Raw genomic sequence first — 18,216 nt, 5'->3', positions numbered from 1 at the left:
TATGTGTGGCCTACATTTTTGAGAACCTGAAATACGTTGCTGCGCTAGTTACGTTTGAGAACAAATTCACTAGAGGGCACTGTCTCCATTTTTGCAAATCGGAAATTTGTTACTTAGGATGTGTGCGATGGCCCGTGACCCACAAGTTCTTAAAAATTGATGTCCTCGTCCCGGAAGTGTAAAAAAAAAAGGATGGTTTAATTACAAGGATAACGTATCAGTCCAGTGAAGATGTCCAGTGACCCTATTTCCCAAAAAGGTATGTACAACAACAAAAAAAATCAAAGTAACAACTCTAATAAATAAAACAATATATCTACAATATATTAGAGAGAAACTTATCTACGTCACACAGACACTAGATAACAGAGGGGGGAAATTGCTTACGGTTCTGCCACTACACGCTCGCTAGCCAGGTAAACTGACTCCGTTTCCGAGTCTGCCATCTCCTCTTAAAGGCTAGACTCCGCCCCCTTTATTGGAGCATACCATAAACGGGTAATTGCAGTTAAATGTCTACATTACCACATTAAACATTTAAATGTGGCTTTCCTAAATATAAAGCACACAGCTACTTATAAGATCTGGCATCCATACATAAATAAACAAACAAGAGAGGTTTAATGCCAAAAAAAAAAATCACCCCTCTACAACGCTGGCTGTACCCTAAAAAAAAACAATTGGTACGGTGGGCGCTTCAGCGCTTAGTGCCGCCATGGCGCGGCCCGTGACGTCATAAGCCGGCGCCATTTTCTCGCTCGGTTTGGCCGGCACAACACTGAAGACAAACTTTCCCGGACAAATGACGAAAGACAAACACAAACACAAAGGTGTGTGTAAATGTATGCTTAATGTTAACCTGAGGGAAGATGGAAATTTGGAATGAATGACTGGATGCGTGCGAGATGACAAGGCCCTTCGTCACTAGCAGCGTACCGAGAGGAAAAGGAAGGGTGAGTAGACAAATGTATGTATGTGCGTGTGTGTGAGTGTATGAGTGTGTGTGTGAACCAGTGCGGTCGTCAGAGACGCAGGGAAGAAGCCCGGCTACTTCCCAACAACAAAAGTACACACTGTGATGTCAGATGACCTAGGCCAGAAGATTGGGTTCCCTAAACCCATCCAATCCTTCAAACATAAGATGAAAGTGCACTGTGATCATGGTTTTGTGTGAAATGGCGAGTTATACCAGACTCAGAATCAATTGCTCTGCATCATAAGTACAGCTCTGTAAATTGTAGGATACCGAGCAAACTGACCACACCAGAAAAGTTGTCATCATTAAGGTGTTTTGTGGTATTTGTTTGGTGCTGAGCAAAAACTGCATAAAAATAATCCCTTATTCATCGACAGTACCGCCGCTCCCTATACGCGGAGTACGCAGGCTGCGTAGGGCCTCACCTCCGAAGGGGGGCACCATCTCCGGTGCTAAAAAAAAAAATCTATTCCTTGTATATTAATATTAACAAAAGAACTAATATACATAAAAAAATCATAAATATATATATTTTAAATGCATTTTATGATGAACGCAAAAAAACGTGACACGTGTCAAGACATTTTTTGCGTGCATGCGCGCGTACGCGCATTCACGCGGCCCGGTCCACCTGTGTTCGCGCCTTTGCGGCTGCTAGCAGATAGATTATTGCAATACAATTCTCGGGAAAAGACAACAACAGTCTGGGGCTGAGAAGAGAAAAAGAAAAAAAGCACAAGATGAGTCCCGTGCATCCCTTTCAGGTATGTTCATAATTTGTCTGTGAATCTGAAAATCATATTTTATTTGAAGTAACATTACATTAGCGAGGCGAATTAATTAACCCTAAACATCGCCACAACTCCAACCAATCTGCCTGATTCGCAGTGTAAACTCAGTTTATGTGAATTAATTTTCGTGCTTTGCTGCCATTCATTGTTTTTGAGCTATGGTAAGACATTAATTTATTTTTGTTAAAATACTTTTTTTCCATAATAAACCAAGCCGTTTTCTATAGAAGCCAGTTCCCAACTTTGAATAAAAAAGAGAAAAAAAGATGTTTGAGTGGGTTATGGAGACTATAATTCTTTTTAACTAAGGCATTGGGAATTATAAAGCACCAAACAGACCATCTGAAACTAAGCTGTAGGTTGTGTGATTCCTTCAAAAGGATAAAATTAATTCTATATTATTTATCCATTATTCATTCATTCATTCCAACATTTTTTCATAGAATTGCGTGAGAAAAACTAAAAATTCCGAGTTCTAAAACTCAAATTCTGAGATATAAATTCACAATTCCGAGTCATAAAGTCAGAATTTAGATCCTGTCATGCAATTCTGATATATAATGTTGCAATTGTTTAATATAAACAGTCAGAATTCTGAGAGTTTTTTCCTGTTAAGAATCCACAGTGTGCATCATGTATCATAGCAACCACTGTGTTGCGTCATCTATGATACCATAGACATATTTCTATGTACAATACATATGTCTGCAGTTCCCTTGTAAGGGCACCCTTACAACATGAAATGAATATAGCTGCTGAATTCAGGAAAATTCACATCAACAAAATGTATATCATATTGTTACACATAATGGATAAATATTTTCCAGTATTGGTTTGACACCAGATTAATAAAGGGACTAAACTGAAAAGAAAAAGAATGAATGAATAATGGATAAATAATATAGAATTAATTTTAGCCTTTTGAAGGAATCACACAACCTACAGCTTAGTTTCAGAAGACATGTCTGTTTATTTATGTTAAGCATTATCTTATAATGTAAAGATTTTATTTAATGTTTAAGTATAATTTTTGTTTTATTGATGACCTTTTGTAAATGGTTGAAAATAAGAAAAACTCCATTCCAAACATTTTATCATATATATATATATATATATATATATATATATATATATATATATATATATATATATATATATATATATATATATATATATATATATATATAATACATATATATATATAATACATATAAATAAATACATACATGTTTCAATGCATATTTTTGTGTATGTGTTTTTTTTTTTTTGTGTGGTTTTGGTGGGGGCACCACTGCAAAATTCTGCTTAGGGCACCATTTTGGCCAGTAGCGGCCCTGTTCATCGATAACATGTTCCTGTAAATGTAATTTACCAAAAGTTGGTGGACCAAAAGTTGGTGTCATGCTGCCTCTTAGCATTCATTTTATAGAAACTGCAGTCAAATGCTGTTAAAGTATATTTTTGTGGTTTGTGGGACACAATTTAACCATTTTTTTGTAAAGTACAAGCATATTGTTAACTTGGTTTTGCTTTAATGTCAGTAAACATTGGAAAGTTTTCAGTTCAATAAATTTAATCTATCCAAACAGTTGGTCCAATACAACCCTCATCTAAAGAAAACCATCAGAAAATAAGTAACTTGCAACCAATTGGTTAAGTTACTTACAATTATTAAATAATTACATTTATCACAGAAATTTTATTTAAAGGGCACCTATGATGAAAATCATCTTTTGTAAGCCTTTGAACAGAACTGTGTGTAGGTATTGTGCATCCATAGTCATACTGGATTGATAGAAACCCAACAAGTCTCTTTTTTGAAATAGGATCCAAATGCCAGTGATTTTGAGTCCCACCGCAACGTGACATAGGAGTGCGGTTTTCCCCATCCACCAACTTGATAGATAGGTGCCATGAGGCAGACGCGCACGTGTGAACGGTGAGCAGGCATAGAGATTGGAATTTAAAGCCACAGGCTACTAAAACAGCTACAATGTACACAGACACAAAATGCATTTTGAGCTGAAACTCCTATCCTCTCCTATTGAAAGGCTTATTCTACATCGTGTAAAAGGGGTAAAAAAGGTGCCCTTCACATAATTTTCCTAACTGCTATGTTTGTAAAGTAATTTAATTACTCAATTACTTGACTCAATACCTGACTACTTCAAACTCCTATATATGTCAATGCATAGGCAATTTAAATTAAATGTTTAATTGTTTAAATTTGAATCAAACAGGGAAAAGTTATAGGTTAAACTTCATATGTATCAAAACATGAAACGTTTCAAAGCAATGACAACATATTTTATCCATACTGTACCAAATATTGACATTAATTTTATTACTCAGTTCATTGTTTCTTGACAGTAGCATGTTTAATCATCCTGATAAATATAATCTTCTATAGTTAAAGAAAAGTCTGCTAAATATATTTGTATAATAAACAAATACAATTACACTGCTTCTCTTGTTGAAACAGTTGAATTTACAGTATTTAAGGCAAGTATGTTACAAGTAACCATAACTGAATTACTTACAATGAAAAGTAATCCCTTACTTTTTTTCAGTGTGTTAATAATTTACAGTAATTAGTGTTGGGTGTAATTAGCTACTTTGTAACTAATTACATACAACATTGCTCGCAACCAGTTTTTAGTGAATTATTTATTCCAGAGGGTGTTTTGCTTTAAAACACAAGCTCTGCCATATTCTGTGATTATTTCTGACAAGTGTGAGCCCTCTGTATGAAATACAAGCTGAACAGAACATCAGAACTTCCCAGCTCGGCATGGCCAGATGATACGCAACCTACGTTACGCTTCACTGCTGGATAAAGCAGACCAGCATCTTGCCAATTAAGTATTAATGGACGTGAATAGTAATCGAGGTAAAGACACTCCACGACTTCAAGAAAACCGAGATGGCAGAAAGTGCATATTGTGAGCAATATTTTGTTATTGTAGGTATACACAAATAAATAAAGCCTTTACGTAACAAATGATGTTTAACTCTTATTTTAATGACTAAAAATGATGAAGGGATAGTTCGCACAAAATCCACTCCATCATTTACTCACTCTAAATTTGTTCAAAAGTTTCTTCTGTTAAACACAAAGAAGTTATTTTGAAAAATGCTTATACTGTAGATGGCACCAACTGAGTTCCACAGTAAAACCCCGGTCAGTTCACACGATTTTTAATGTCGGTTAGAAAAATCACTATGTCAGATTATGCCGTTTATTTCTTGATAAAATCTTGACTTGTCATGGGTAACAAACGTGCCAGACTACACGTTCCTTCATGATCAGTCATCCCATGACGTCTACGATGAGTGTTATTTCCCAAAGTAGTCCCGAACAATAAATAAACACTGATGCTGGCTGACAACTAATAACTACATTATTTAAAGGCATTCGTTATGACGTTGATAGGATCAAACTTTTTTGTTTCCTTTTTAATATTAATATATTTTATTTGAAATTGAAATGTATATTTTTCTGCCAATGTTGCTATTAAACACTCCCTTGCCTGAACATGAAATGAAAGCACATCAGCAGCTCTGAAGCAGTGAAGCATTATTTAAATCCTTACTTTTCACAGAGCGGAACAAATCATCACCGCAAAGTTGGACGGGCACAAACAAAAATATAATTTGTATATGTTTTTTGAAAAAAATATCTTTTTAAAACAAATTTCGTTAGCTATAATTTGTATCTTAATTGTTATGTATTTTTCGTTGGTCAGGTAACTACTAGATAAAAAAGAATAACTAATAACCTTTTGGGTGAAGTGCTTTAAAACAAGCCCGCTATATGCTTCTGCGCCAAAACACAAGTTGTCCTGAGATTGTGTTGGTTTGTTAAATAAAATAATAATCTAGCCTAAATAAAATTAAAGTTAAATATTCACAGTTTCAGAGAAGCCTATATCAAACTGTTTTCACTATTAATGACACATTTGGATAAGCAGGACAGGCTTTTACAATGTATTATAACAAACTGTTAGAAGAATGAGAGCAGTGGCGCCTGCAGTCATACGGCTGTACATTTGAGTGTACCAACCATGAGAGGAAGCGAATTAATGACGCTTATTTATTTATTTATTTAATTTTTTAATATTAATTTACATTGATTACTAAACAGTATACACGATACATTGACAAAGCAAGAAAGAATGAGGATGAATAAAGGTGTGCGTTTGTGTGTTTTAAAGAGTGTATGTACTTGCTTGGTGGGAAATGTAAAGAAAAAATACTTGATTAAACTAATTAAATTGTAATTGACCAGCACAACGGATGGTTTTGTCACTAACAGGGAAACGGTTTAATTTAGACTTCTGAATATTTCACATAAATTAAATTTAGGCTGGATTATTGTTTTATTTACCAAATCAGTTCGTGTTTTGGCGCTGAAGCATATAGCGGACTGGTTTTGAAGCACTTCACCTCAGATGTTATTCTTGTTTATCTTGTAGATAACTGACCAACAAAAATATATTAAAAATAGCCTAATTATTTATTTTATATTATATTTATATTATATTAAAATACAATGATGTGCTTTCATTTTCTCAGTCTCACCCATGGCAATGAATAAATGTAGCCTTTGACAGCAAGCATCAGTGTTTTTTGAGATTGAAATAAAGGGATGATGGGGCGGGGTGGTGCTGGATATGTGCGTAACTTTGAATAAAATCCTGCAGGTGCCCCTGGATGAGAGAACTCAGAAACTCGTGAGAATGGAGATGTCTGCATATTTGAGCCAGTCTGTCAGATAAAATAGCTTAAAACAGTTTAATATTTTAGAGAAAGTAGTTAAAGTTTGCATAGCCAATGGCTGGTCATATCCACCCATGACCAACCCATAAGTAAATATGCAGCCTATTTTTGATTACCTGACCGGCACATTAACAGCAGCACCCACTGAGATAGCTGATAAATTATGTGCTCCTATTGGGCAGTGTCACACACGTAATGGAACTCGTCGTAAAGAACAAGAAAAAAATTAAACATGCTAGACTTTCTGCGACGGTGTCGTGAGGCGTTGCAGGCATGTTATCGGTTGTCGTGAACTATGCCACATTACACAAGAAGAAACGATTGAATCTTGTGTCACGCCGCCTATTTGTCGTTTACGAATAAAATCGTGCCAAAATCGTGTGATCTGACCGGGGCTTAAGTCGATGAGTGCCAGCAACCAGCATTCTTCAAAATATCTTCTTTTGGGTTCAACATAAGAAAGAATCTCATAAAGGTAGAAAAAGGTTTTTAAAATTTAAATTGGGGGGAACTAGGACTTTAAGTTGCTCAATGGAAAAAACCTGATATCTGATTTTATCCAATAGATTCATGTTTTGTTGCTAACTTGACATCCTAGCACACCTCACACTGTACAATTTTGTCCAAGATTTGGTCTTCAGAGAAAAATTTATAAATTCAAATTATTCAGATTATGCAAATCAGTGGTCTTTAATCATTGGTTTAAAATGTTTTTGACAGTCCAATTAATGTCAGTTGTGATCAAATGAATGATCAATGAAGTTGATCGAAGTCGAAGTGTGATCGATGAAGTTTTAGCATTGTCAGAATATTTCAGACATTTTTCTTCAGTGTGACTGTCTTAAGGCAAAAGTCAAACCAAGAACAAATAAAAGCACTGAACCTGATGACAGTCAGCGTGACAATTAAGCCACCTTGAGGAAATGTAGAAACAGCTTTTTTTAATGGTTTTTATGATCAAGGCTTGTTATGAGTAAAATTAACTCTACAGATTGATTATATTTGCTGTATGGTATGATTTCAGAACGCTGGTTAATGAACATGTCACAGATTGATGACTTCTGTCTACAGACGAGTCTCAAGTGTGTATGTGTTTTGATGCATTTTGAATGTCATTCAATCTGATATTATGACAACTGAGTTCATACAGTGTGACATGGGGATCATGTTGGCACAGTCTGATAAGATACAATTTTATAGGATTAATAAAAACAAACATTGTCTGAGCCAGGTTTTAAGTAAAAAGTTCTTATGATCACAAATTCAAAAATGAACATGAAGCATTTAAAAGCATGTATTGTGGTACGTTTCCATGTAGCCTTTAACATTATTTATCTTTTGGGGGGTTTTTTAATACAAAAAAAAAACTGTATTATTATAAGCCCATTACTAAAAAATCTATTGCAAAACAACAGTGTGAAAGATCTTCAATGTAATCTGTCAAAATGAAGGAAGGCCATGAGATTTTCCAACCCAGGCTCATTCTGAAAATGTACCTCCACGGACGTTTCTGGAGACTGCGAAATACGTCCTGGCAGCACGTTTTTTTGCAGTTTTTGTTTTCGCGAATCTGCCAGAGGTCGCTGTGTATGCTTTTTGACATCTCAAATTTCCCTCGCAAGTGCCATTCGCGCCTGCTGTTCTTGCGTAAACCCACCAGAGGCCGCTGTCGACTCACTTTTTGACAGACTTTCTGACTGACTGAGCGGACGATCGGCTGACCTACCCTCCCCCTTCCCTTAACCCAACCATTTTTTTAAATTGACTTGCCCACCCACTTCCCTAAACCCAACCAACACGTTTTAAAAGCAATCCAAAAAAATAAAAGCCCTAGTCTGATTTTTACCAAGATTTTAGATTTTACCACATTCTCACCCTGCTATTCACTTGTTTGTTTTATATTTTGGATTCTGTTTTTGTCTTACCTGCTTTCTGGAACCGCTCTTCACCGGACTTGAACCCCCGTCTTCGTGGTCAACTCCTCTCTGCATCTCAAATCCGCCGACGTACGTGGCGCGCTAACGGGACAAACTGGTTGCAGCCGGAATGCCGTCCATACGGAGGTAAGCAGTCAGCTAGTAAGCGCAAAAGGCGTCACACCGCCCCGTAGCATTCATTTAAAAAAATGAAATGCAGCCATACGTACCTCCGCCTACGTAATTTGCTGTCTCTAGAAACGTCCGCAGAGCTGCGTTTTCACAATGAGCCTGTGTTAGACTTTTCCTATCATCCATCATTGATGTTCATGTGTTTAATATGCTAAATGCATGTGACACATGGCTCAAACAAATATTTGGAGTAAAAAAGACTGCAAGTGATTGAGGAAAAATGCTGTTTGTTTCAGTTCTTCTTTGACAAGTTTTACTGGCAGACAGACAGACTGCTCAATGCAATGAGAGGAGACTGAAGTGGGCAGTCAGCCTTGTTAACTACTTATTAACACTCAAGTAAAACTTCAAAATAGCTGTCAAAGAATTTAATGGATGCAAATATTTTCTGTTTTCTATGAGAAATCTATTTTAACTGTTTAAACCAGGGGTGTCAAACTCCTGAAGGGCCACAACCCTGCAGTTTAGTTTAATTCCAACCCTGCTTTAACAAACTTACCTTTAGGTTTCAAACAAGCTTGAAGGACTCAATTAGTTTGATCACGTGTCTTTAATTAGGGTAAGACCTAAACTGTACAGAGCTGTGGCGATTGAGTTTTACACCTGTGGTTTTAAACCATAAAACTTTACTTGTTGGCAACTAAAATAGTTAAAACCAATACAATTCAAAAGCTAATCTGGTTAAATCTAAGTAAACAGCAAATCTAACTCATATTACTTTGTGTTGTTGTTTTTGTTTTCTAAGCTTCTATCTAAACTGCTTTATTATTGAAGGGCTTACTTGCTATGGTCTTCTTTCTTGTCCAGGCAGGTGGAAGTGGTGAAGGAGGAGGTTCTGGCACTGGATTCTCGTCTACAGATGTACTGAACACCCTCTTGTTTGGGAGCCTCCAACTGATTGCCTAAAATTCTGTGGTCAAAGGGGAAACACAGCATCAAATGGTTTGGTCCTGTATGATATGCCATGTTTTCAGAAATATTTCTATAAATATTTATACAATACCAATGTTTTAACTCAAAAATGATGTTTGCTGTTTGTTCAATTTAAAATGAGCTGAAACAACACAATTATTAAGGTTTTTTTGCAACAACGTAATTTGTTTATGTTCAATCCACTTAAATCTGTAAAACTTAATACGATAACCTAATTCCATCATGTTGTCCCAACACAGATGTGTGGAACCCAGTATTTTTTTTACAGTGTTTGAAGAGCTAAAAATACAGTATTTGGTGGAATTTACCTAAATTCTAATCCCAACAAATGAAAACATTTGTTATTCTGACACATTTTCAATGAAATAAAATGATCTAAATGACAATATTCCTATTTTAAATTTAAGACCTTCATAGAATAAAACAAATATTATTTTACCCAAAACCATGTCTCTAAAATCCAGTACATTTGTCTATATCTGTAATGTATGTATTTCATGATATTACTTGCATGATTCCAGAATGAATCAGTGTTTTTGATTAAATAAGCTGAGTGAATGATTCTGGGTGTCAATCATAAAAAAAACTTGACTTGTTGCCACCTTCCTAATGTAAAAAAATAAAAATAAATAAATAAAAACAGTTGTGCTGTTAAATATTTTTTAGGAAACCAGGATAATTTGCAAAATGTAATTTTTTTTATATCTACATTTAATATTTAACTAAGTGAGGTTTCAAATTCAAAATTTGCCTAACCTTTTTTTAGAAGTTAAAGAGTGGTCAGGTTTGTTCTCTCACAAATCGTTTATCACCTAAATGAGCTGTATACCTGAGATGTGGAGTGTGTCCGTTCCATTCTTCACATTCCTCCTGCAGAGACTCTGAGCGGCTGCTGACTCTCCCCTCATACAGAAGCTCATCCACAGAGTTAAAGAGCTGCCGCACATGCTGTGTATTCGCCCGCTCAAACTCCTGCACACCAACCAAACCCGACACTACACTTTAACTTTCACAGCTGGAACACAACAGTTAGACACAGACGCTGAAAACAGAAAAGTTTTAAAAAATGATAAAGAGATAAAAATTCTGTTATAGATTAGGTCTCTTATGTGTTTATGTGGTACATTATAAGTATAGTAAATAGCATGTTGTGTTCTCAGCTAACTTATTTTGCATTCTAGTCCATTTCCAAGAATTTTTTAGAACTGATGGAGGAAATAGGATTTGATATTCTAATTAAAATGTTATTTTAAGTCAAACTAAAATGAAATGAACACTGTTATTATGAATTTTAATACCATTATTTGCTCTAGCCTTCAGTGTCACATGATCCTGTAGAAATCACTGGTTTGCTGCTCAAGAAACATTTCTAATGATTATGAATGTTAAGTTTCTTTAAGATGAACAGATTTAGTTTTTTTAGATTAAACAACAGCATTTTGTAAGATTACACATCTTTACTGTCAGTTTTGATCAAATTAATTCATCATTGCTGGCAAAAAGTATTAATTTCTAAAAGCATTTTTTTTTAAAAATAAACACATTTTGAACAAATTTTAATTATAAATGCTTATGAAAAGGATTTTTATTTTAAAACGTACTATTCGTCATTGAATCTTGAAATTATTTATAATGTAATATAATATAAGTCAATATAACATAAAATAATATTTTTATTTTATAAAATATTTAAATTGTATTAAATAATTGAAAGAGAATGTACTCATATATAATTTCAATTCATATTTTCAATTCAATAAAATCCCTGTCATTCTAATTCAAATACATGAACCAAACAGAAGCTAAACTTTACTGAACTACAAAGCATCTGGAATCAGCAGAATAGCATTACATCATATCTCCATGAGCAGATGGAGCTGTGCTCTGTGGAGAGCCCAGGACCAGTGCCTGGACTGCCTGAGCGGGACGGAAGGTGACTCACAGGGGTAGATGACTGACCACATGATGAGACACTAGCAATAAAGAAATGAGGCAAAAACATTACTACTTTCAGAGGTTACTAATGCTTGAGGACATTACAGACTAAAAACCTCACAATGTGAATATTCTGAAACAAATATAATGATTGCATTACCTGAGGCCACTTTTTAGTACCCTGCTGACACTCCTGGTGAACGGGGCAGGCACTGAACTGATGCTTTTATCAGGTTCATTGAGCAGCTTTTTCCTAATGCATGATAAGGGAATAAGAATGAAAATCAATCATCCAGTTAATGAAAAGCTCCATTTATGCTGCAGTGATGCCTTCAGAGACGCTGCTGAATTGAAAGCACAATAAACAGCATTCTATGTGTGGTCAGCACTCTAATCTCCATATAAACCTATTTAAAATGCATTGTGCCATTTCTTTTTATTTACAATTAATAACATTGCAAAAATCAAGATGTATATTTACTTAAAAAAGTGAGTAAACCTGTAGTGTTAACTTTTTATAACTATGCGCATAATTTATTTAATCAAAATTGCCGTGTTCCTCACAATTCCTTCGTGCTGTCTCAACACAAATTGATTAAGTTCACTTAATTGTTTTTACAAATTTAAGTGGATTGAACATAAAACAATTAAGATTCCCCCAAAACAACCCTCAGAATTGTTTTGTTTCAACTCAGTTTAAATAAGTAGTTTAAACAAGAAGCAAAAGTAAGTTTTTAAATGTTTTAAGACAATGGTTTCACTATTTTTTTTTTTAAGTAAAGTCAACTAATCGCTTTAAAAGCAACAGGTTTACTCACTTTTCAAAATAACTCTACTAATTGCTTTTTACAGTGTATGCAAAGCTTTTATAACCTTATTATATTTGTGCATGGTAAGACCATTGAGAATGAAACTAATCAAGGTCAAAGAGTGAAAAGGGCTTTTGTTATGAAAAGCATATCCACCATCAGGCACTGTGCAAGGTCACATGATGCTGTCGCCTCCAAGCTTTCACTCTTTGTCTCAAACTGCTGCTAATCTATCTGACAATTATGCCATGAATATTTTAAACAGTACAACATCAAAGAACAATGCATGCAAGCATTTGGGAGTGTAACATTTATCACTATGACAACAAGAAACGTTATGGGTAAAGGATATAGGGAAATGAGACCGTTCTTTTTGGCAAAAGAAGTACATTGTTTTGTGTAATTGAAAGATTTTTTTGTGTGTCTTAGAATTCACTAGCTTTAGTTTCATAATTTATCAAGACCTTTGAGAATTAAATGGGTGTTTGTAATAACTGTAACCCACAAAAATAAAGTTTAAACTAAATATATTTAAAAAATTTTCAAACAAATGGCAGCAATATGGCATATTAATGATGATTGCTATGGAATTACTGAATTTCTCACATGCATACATTATACAAACATTACTAAGTTAAAAAAGACATTTCAAATTTACACAAGAATACATAATGTTTATATGATTCATTCTTCAAAGCCTGTCAGTGTATATTTTACATTGTTTAATATAACATAAAGATTTGAGAGTGTTAAAATCCATCATAGTTTCATAATTCGTCCAGACCTCTGACAACAAAATGGGTCCTGATTATAACTATAACCCACCCATCTTCAAAAAAGTTGCTTTACTGGACATTTCAGCATTTAAAATCAAATGACAGTAACCTGTGAGGCTTTTTATAGAATTATTGAAGCTCTAGCAAGCATACAAGTAAGATTGCTAATATAACAAACACATTTTCAAGTTTCCAATCAAGCATAATGTTAACACTTCTAATCATTTTTCCTTCAAAAAAAAAACCCTGCAAAAAAACTTACCCAACCACAATGAGTTCAGCATATCTGCCAAGACAGGCTGCCCTGTAGCTGTCTTTGTAGCAAGTGAAGACAGAAGGTAATGTAGCCAAAGATGAGGGCCAACCCAACCCTAGTGCACCTTGCATGTGTAAATTTTTCCTATCAGTCGTTACCGAACCAATCAGCAACATGTGGGATTTGTCGTCTTCTGAGGGTCAACATGTCCTTGTCTTCCTCCAGGATCTGTTCCTTCAGCTCCATCAAGAGAGTGTTTGGACACACTACATTAGCACAGTACAGGTGCCTGATATTCCCCACCCTCCCCTGGATGATTCACAGGTGTACCTTATCCATGCACGTCTGACCTTTTTGAATATTAAACAATAATAAAAATGCAGAATAAGCTCCTCCCAGGAAAAGAAGACTCTTGGTCTGCAGCTTATTTAAAGTTTAAATAAGCCACAATAAGCTTACTCAGACTGTAAAAGATGCTGGGTTCCACACAATTCAAGTGGATTGAACATAAAATAATTAAGTTGTCTCGAAAAACTGAAGAATTGTGTTTATTCAGCTCATTTTAAATATGTATTTTGAACAAGCAGCATTTTTTAGTGTAAGCTACAGCTTATATATTTGGAAATATGTATCATTTCATGTGTTATTTATGTATTTATTTATTGGAGGTGTGGACCTACTCTGGTCTCATGGTTTGGTTACAATTATCATGCCATCGATTCGGTTCAATACGATATCTCAGTGCATCACGGTACATTGATGATGCTTTCCATACCCAATTTTATATTTTACTTCACAGCACAACAATTCTTTTAATAAAATGTATAAATATATTTATATAATATTTGTAATACAATTTTGTCCTTTAATACAGTCAGATATAATAACTGTCCCTTTAAAAACTCAAGTACATGCGCAAAACAACATGAGCATTTATAGCAAATAAACAAATGTAAATATCCTACTCACTGTATGAGCGATGTTGAGTGAGTTTTTATACCCCTTTGATTGGTCACGCGCTCAACAGGAAAGGCTGCGATTGGCTACAATGCTCTGGTGCTGTTCACCAATGATTGACACTGTTAAATGGCAGTGGTGATCACAGCTGATCCATGATAGAGGCAGTGGAAAAAACTCGCTTTGTGGACACGCTCATGTCAGTATCTAGAAGTATCACTGTAACAGTCGAGAGGAGGACAATTCAGGCCAGCAGGTCAAAGGGCGACAGTGAGAGAAAGAAATGGAGTTTACTTTCATTTTCTCAATCGCAGTGAAATAGGGGCTTCTGCTGTAACTTCCGTGTCCGTGAAAGACTGTCCAACAAGCACACACGCAGTGAATTGTGCAGAGTTTCTGTTTAAGTAGTTGCAGTGTTTTAATTACTCATGCTCGCCTCCCTCGCCAAAGTAAGCTACCACAATATAGCGCACATGAGATAAATGACGTCAGTACGTAACTGTCACGCTGGTAGACAAGGAAGGTTATCTTTTGTCAGTTGTCAGTGAGGAAGTGGGAGAGTGGAGTTAGAGCTGTTAGCAATCTTCTTCAAACAGCTTGCAATGTAAATATCTGATGTTAGCAATCTCATACATAGTTCATTCTTGGGAACATCAGCAAGTTGAAATACAGACATTCAGTTCATCAGGTAAATGGCAGATCTTCTTGTAAACACCATGTGAGAGAAACACTTCCCTTGATCAGTGTGAAGGATCCGAAAGCACATGAGGAACATCCATGGAAGAAGAGGAGAAGACGAAGGAGCGAAGGGGAGGACAACCATCTGACTTCAATACCAGCCAAGGAATGTGAGGATGAGGTGAGCTTATTTAGTGTCCTTTGATTATGGGGAACAGGTGCAGGTGATTAGAATGCCGGTGAGGGTTTGCGGGATTGGATGGAGGTGGTTTGTGAGGGAGAGCGGTGATTGGGTGAGCAGGAACGAGCCGGGGATGTGACAGTAATAACCGGTTATGATCTATTACTGAACTGATATCGAATTGTCATGTCTGTTATTTATTTACTTGTTTGTTTGTTTATTTATTTACTTTCCAAGATTGTGAAATGCAATTAATTTTCATGTGAAAGCATCTTGCTACTTTAGTGCTCAATGATGGGGCACTTACTCGTGGGTAGCCCTGTTTCAGCACATGGACAAGTAATAAAAGGAACGAGGGAAATGTAAAATACAGTTTTTAAATTTTAAATGCAAACCAAAAAAAATTTCAATATCTATATGCGTATTCCACTGCGGAGATCATACCGAATGATTCAATATAATAGCAACTCTAGAACCTACATCCATATTTTCATTGATCTTGAACTTCTTGTTTGGTGTACATCAAGGTTCAGTACTACTGAATCAGTAGTGCTCACATTTATTCAATTGAACTATTTAAATCAAACCAATGGGTGGACACACCATTAGATTGTGCGCAGAGTGTCATCACAGGACATGACCGCTTTAAAAAAGTATTTTACGTCAAGTCAACAGATCAAGAAAACAAAACCTCTCCATGTGCACAGGAGCACAAACTGACACCACGGCTACAGAAGAAGTAGCACAGAGAAAGGAAAAAACTAATTAGCAGTGGGTGAGGGCTTTAACGGCTGGCAGGGGTCACTGAGGAAGCCCAACATCAGTAGGAGCTCAGGTTTCTCTCACAGAGCAAGCAGCAAATAATTTCAGCAGGTCGTCCGCCAGGGCCCAATGAAACATGTATGACCAGCATGGCAGCAGAAAGCCTCGGCTGACTGACATGGATTCTTTCTCTTGTCTGCCTTTTAGCACCAAGCACGACCAGACAGTGATTTCATTCAGGACAACCATGTCAAGTTTTACACCATTGCAGGACTTGAATAACATTCAACATCCCTTGTCATTTTCTGCATTGGACAATGAAAATAAGTGCTGCATATTAATTAACAGTTGCTCATAATTTACTTGGCCAACCTAGATGAAATATTCATTCATTCATTTTCCTTCAGCCTAGACCATTTATTCATTAGAGGTCGCCAGAGTGGAATGAACCGCCAACTTAACCAGCATATGTCTTAAACAGCAGATGCCCTTCCAGCTGCAACCCAGTACTATGAAACACCCATACACACTCATTCACACACATACACTACAGTCAATTTAGTTTATTCAATTCACCTATACCGCATGTCTTTGGACTGTGGGGGAAACCAGAGCACCCGGAGGAAACATCAGATGAAATATTGTTTCAATTATAAAAATGTCAATAAATATCACTTTGTTAAACTCTTCAACATCAAAAGTTGTCTAAGCTGAGACTAAGGTCATTCAATTTAAAACTGTCAATAAATGAATCACACTAATGAACATTCACATACACTATGGCCTGTTAAACTCATCCAATTCACCTATAGCGCATGTCTTTGGACTGTGGGGGAAACACACGCTAACATGTGGAGAACATGCAAACTCCACACAGAAATGCTTACTGTCCCAGCCGGGACTCATACCAGCGACCTTCTTGTTGTGAGGAGTCACTGTGCCAACCTTTGAGTTTATTAATTATGACATAATTACTTAAAAAAATTATTTAAAAAATAAATGTATAAAAAAATAGCTTCTTAGTTATTTATATACAAAATGTTAGTTTATGGTAATTTCATATTTTAATGGTATCAGTTTGTATGGACAACTTGCAGCATCACTTGTTGCATCATGCACCAAATTGTGACCATAACAAAGGCTGGCATCCCAAGAATTGGACAAAAAGACTATATTTATTCCTTTGTTAATAAAATAATAAAATGTTTTATATTTAAGTCAGTCACTAAAATGTGAAGTGAGGAAATCTATATAATGGTTAGAGCAGTACTATACTAGTCATATTTCAATTGTATACGTGGTATAGTCATGACAAACATTTAAACTCACCTTAAGCCCAATAAAGCTCAGCAAAGAAACTATTTCCAAAGCCTTACATTTTAAAGTTTGTATAAGATCCATAATTTTTCTAAGATCAGCTCTAGTGAGAGACTTCAGTCGCAACTAACTGCTGGTGTAGATTGAGCAATTAGATCTGCTCGTGCCAGAGGAAAGACTACACCCTGATTCCCTGACATTAGTCTTGTATTAATTAGTTATCAAGTAGTGAGCACAATTCAATTAAATATTGAAGGTCTTGCCATGAAAGAACACAGTTTTGACTGTATTATCTGCTTCATTTTAACTTCACAACAATAAATGTTGTCTCCTGTTGTCAAGTGTAGGTAACAGACAAAACTTTTTCTTAAACAGACCGAAAATACAGACTAAAGTATCAACAGGTTATTGCTCTAAAACGTCATTTAATGCTAGCTTAGGCATGAAGGCGACAGACAAAACGCTTACTTCAAACTGTCATCCTTCCTCTCTCGAACCGGACTCATCCTGTCCTGAGCTGCTCTTGTCTTCTTCCATTGAAGTGTTCGCTCCGAGTCAAGCGAAGACTTCTCGAACTCTAAACCACAACGAACACTTCGGACCGGAAAGGCGTGCAGGTAGTTTGGGCCGGTAGAGCCGCCGCTCGGCTCGATGCGCTCGACGGTCACCTGCATTAATAAACGTGACCGACAGCCTGACCGCGCTGACAACGAGAGCCGCACTATACGGACAAAGCAGGTGACGAGCTGTCACTCACCGAACGGAACTCCGTCACTGTCTTCAATTAGCATACCTTACCGGGCACTACAACAGTGAAAAATTGTCAAATTGTCATAAGTTTGCACCGCTCAACTGAAGTCTAGATAAATAGATGAAGGCAACTCTCAAAATAATAATTACTGATTAAACTGATTGTCCATTGAAAAAGTACAGTAAGGAATCTGTTCATTTTGGCAGT

General features: G+C 35.9%; 1 protein-coding gene and 1 long non-coding RNA gene across 2 annotated transcripts in view; one reads left to right on the top strand and one right to left on the bottom strand.

Moving 5' to 3' along the window:
* Positions 1–17,998, bottom strand: part of fam149a (family with sequence similarity 149 member A) — a 34,447-nt gene extending 16,449 nt beyond the window's left edge. Inside the window, exons 1-5 of the mRNA XM_056472302.1 lie at positions 17,727–17,998; positions 11,683–11,775; positions 11,440–11,560; positions 10,417–10,559; positions 9,436–9,564 (exon numbers count right to left, since the gene is read on the bottom strand). Coding sequence (XP_056328277.1) covers positions 9,436–9,564; positions 10,417–10,559; positions 11,440–11,560; positions 11,683–11,775; positions 17,727–17,932 — 692 coding nt within the window. The 5' untranslated portion in view covers positions 17,933–17,998. The remainder of the gene's footprint in view (positions 1–9,435; positions 9,565–10,416; positions 10,560–11,439; positions 11,561–11,682; positions 11,776–17,726) is intronic.
* LOC130240682 (uncharacterized) lies at positions 776–13,887 on the top strand. Its single transcript, XR_008838792.1, has 3 exons — positions 776–953; positions 9,462–9,606; positions 13,589–13,887. It is a non-coding gene; the product is annotated as an uncharacterized LOC130240682 (long non-coding RNA).
* Positions 17,999–18,216: the final 218 nt, after the last annotated feature.

The sequence above is a fragment of the Danio aesculapii genome, chromosome 14 (assembly GCF_903798145.1).
Source record: "Danio aesculapii chromosome 14, fDanAes4.1, whole genome shotgun sequence".
In the NCBI taxonomy this organism is placed as follows: domain Eukaryota; kingdom Metazoa; phylum Chordata; class Actinopteri; order Cypriniformes; family Danionidae; genus Danio; species Danio aesculapii.
The sequence above is the reverse complement of the archived record's forward strand: the minus strand, read 5'-3'. Positions and strand labels throughout refer to the sequence as shown.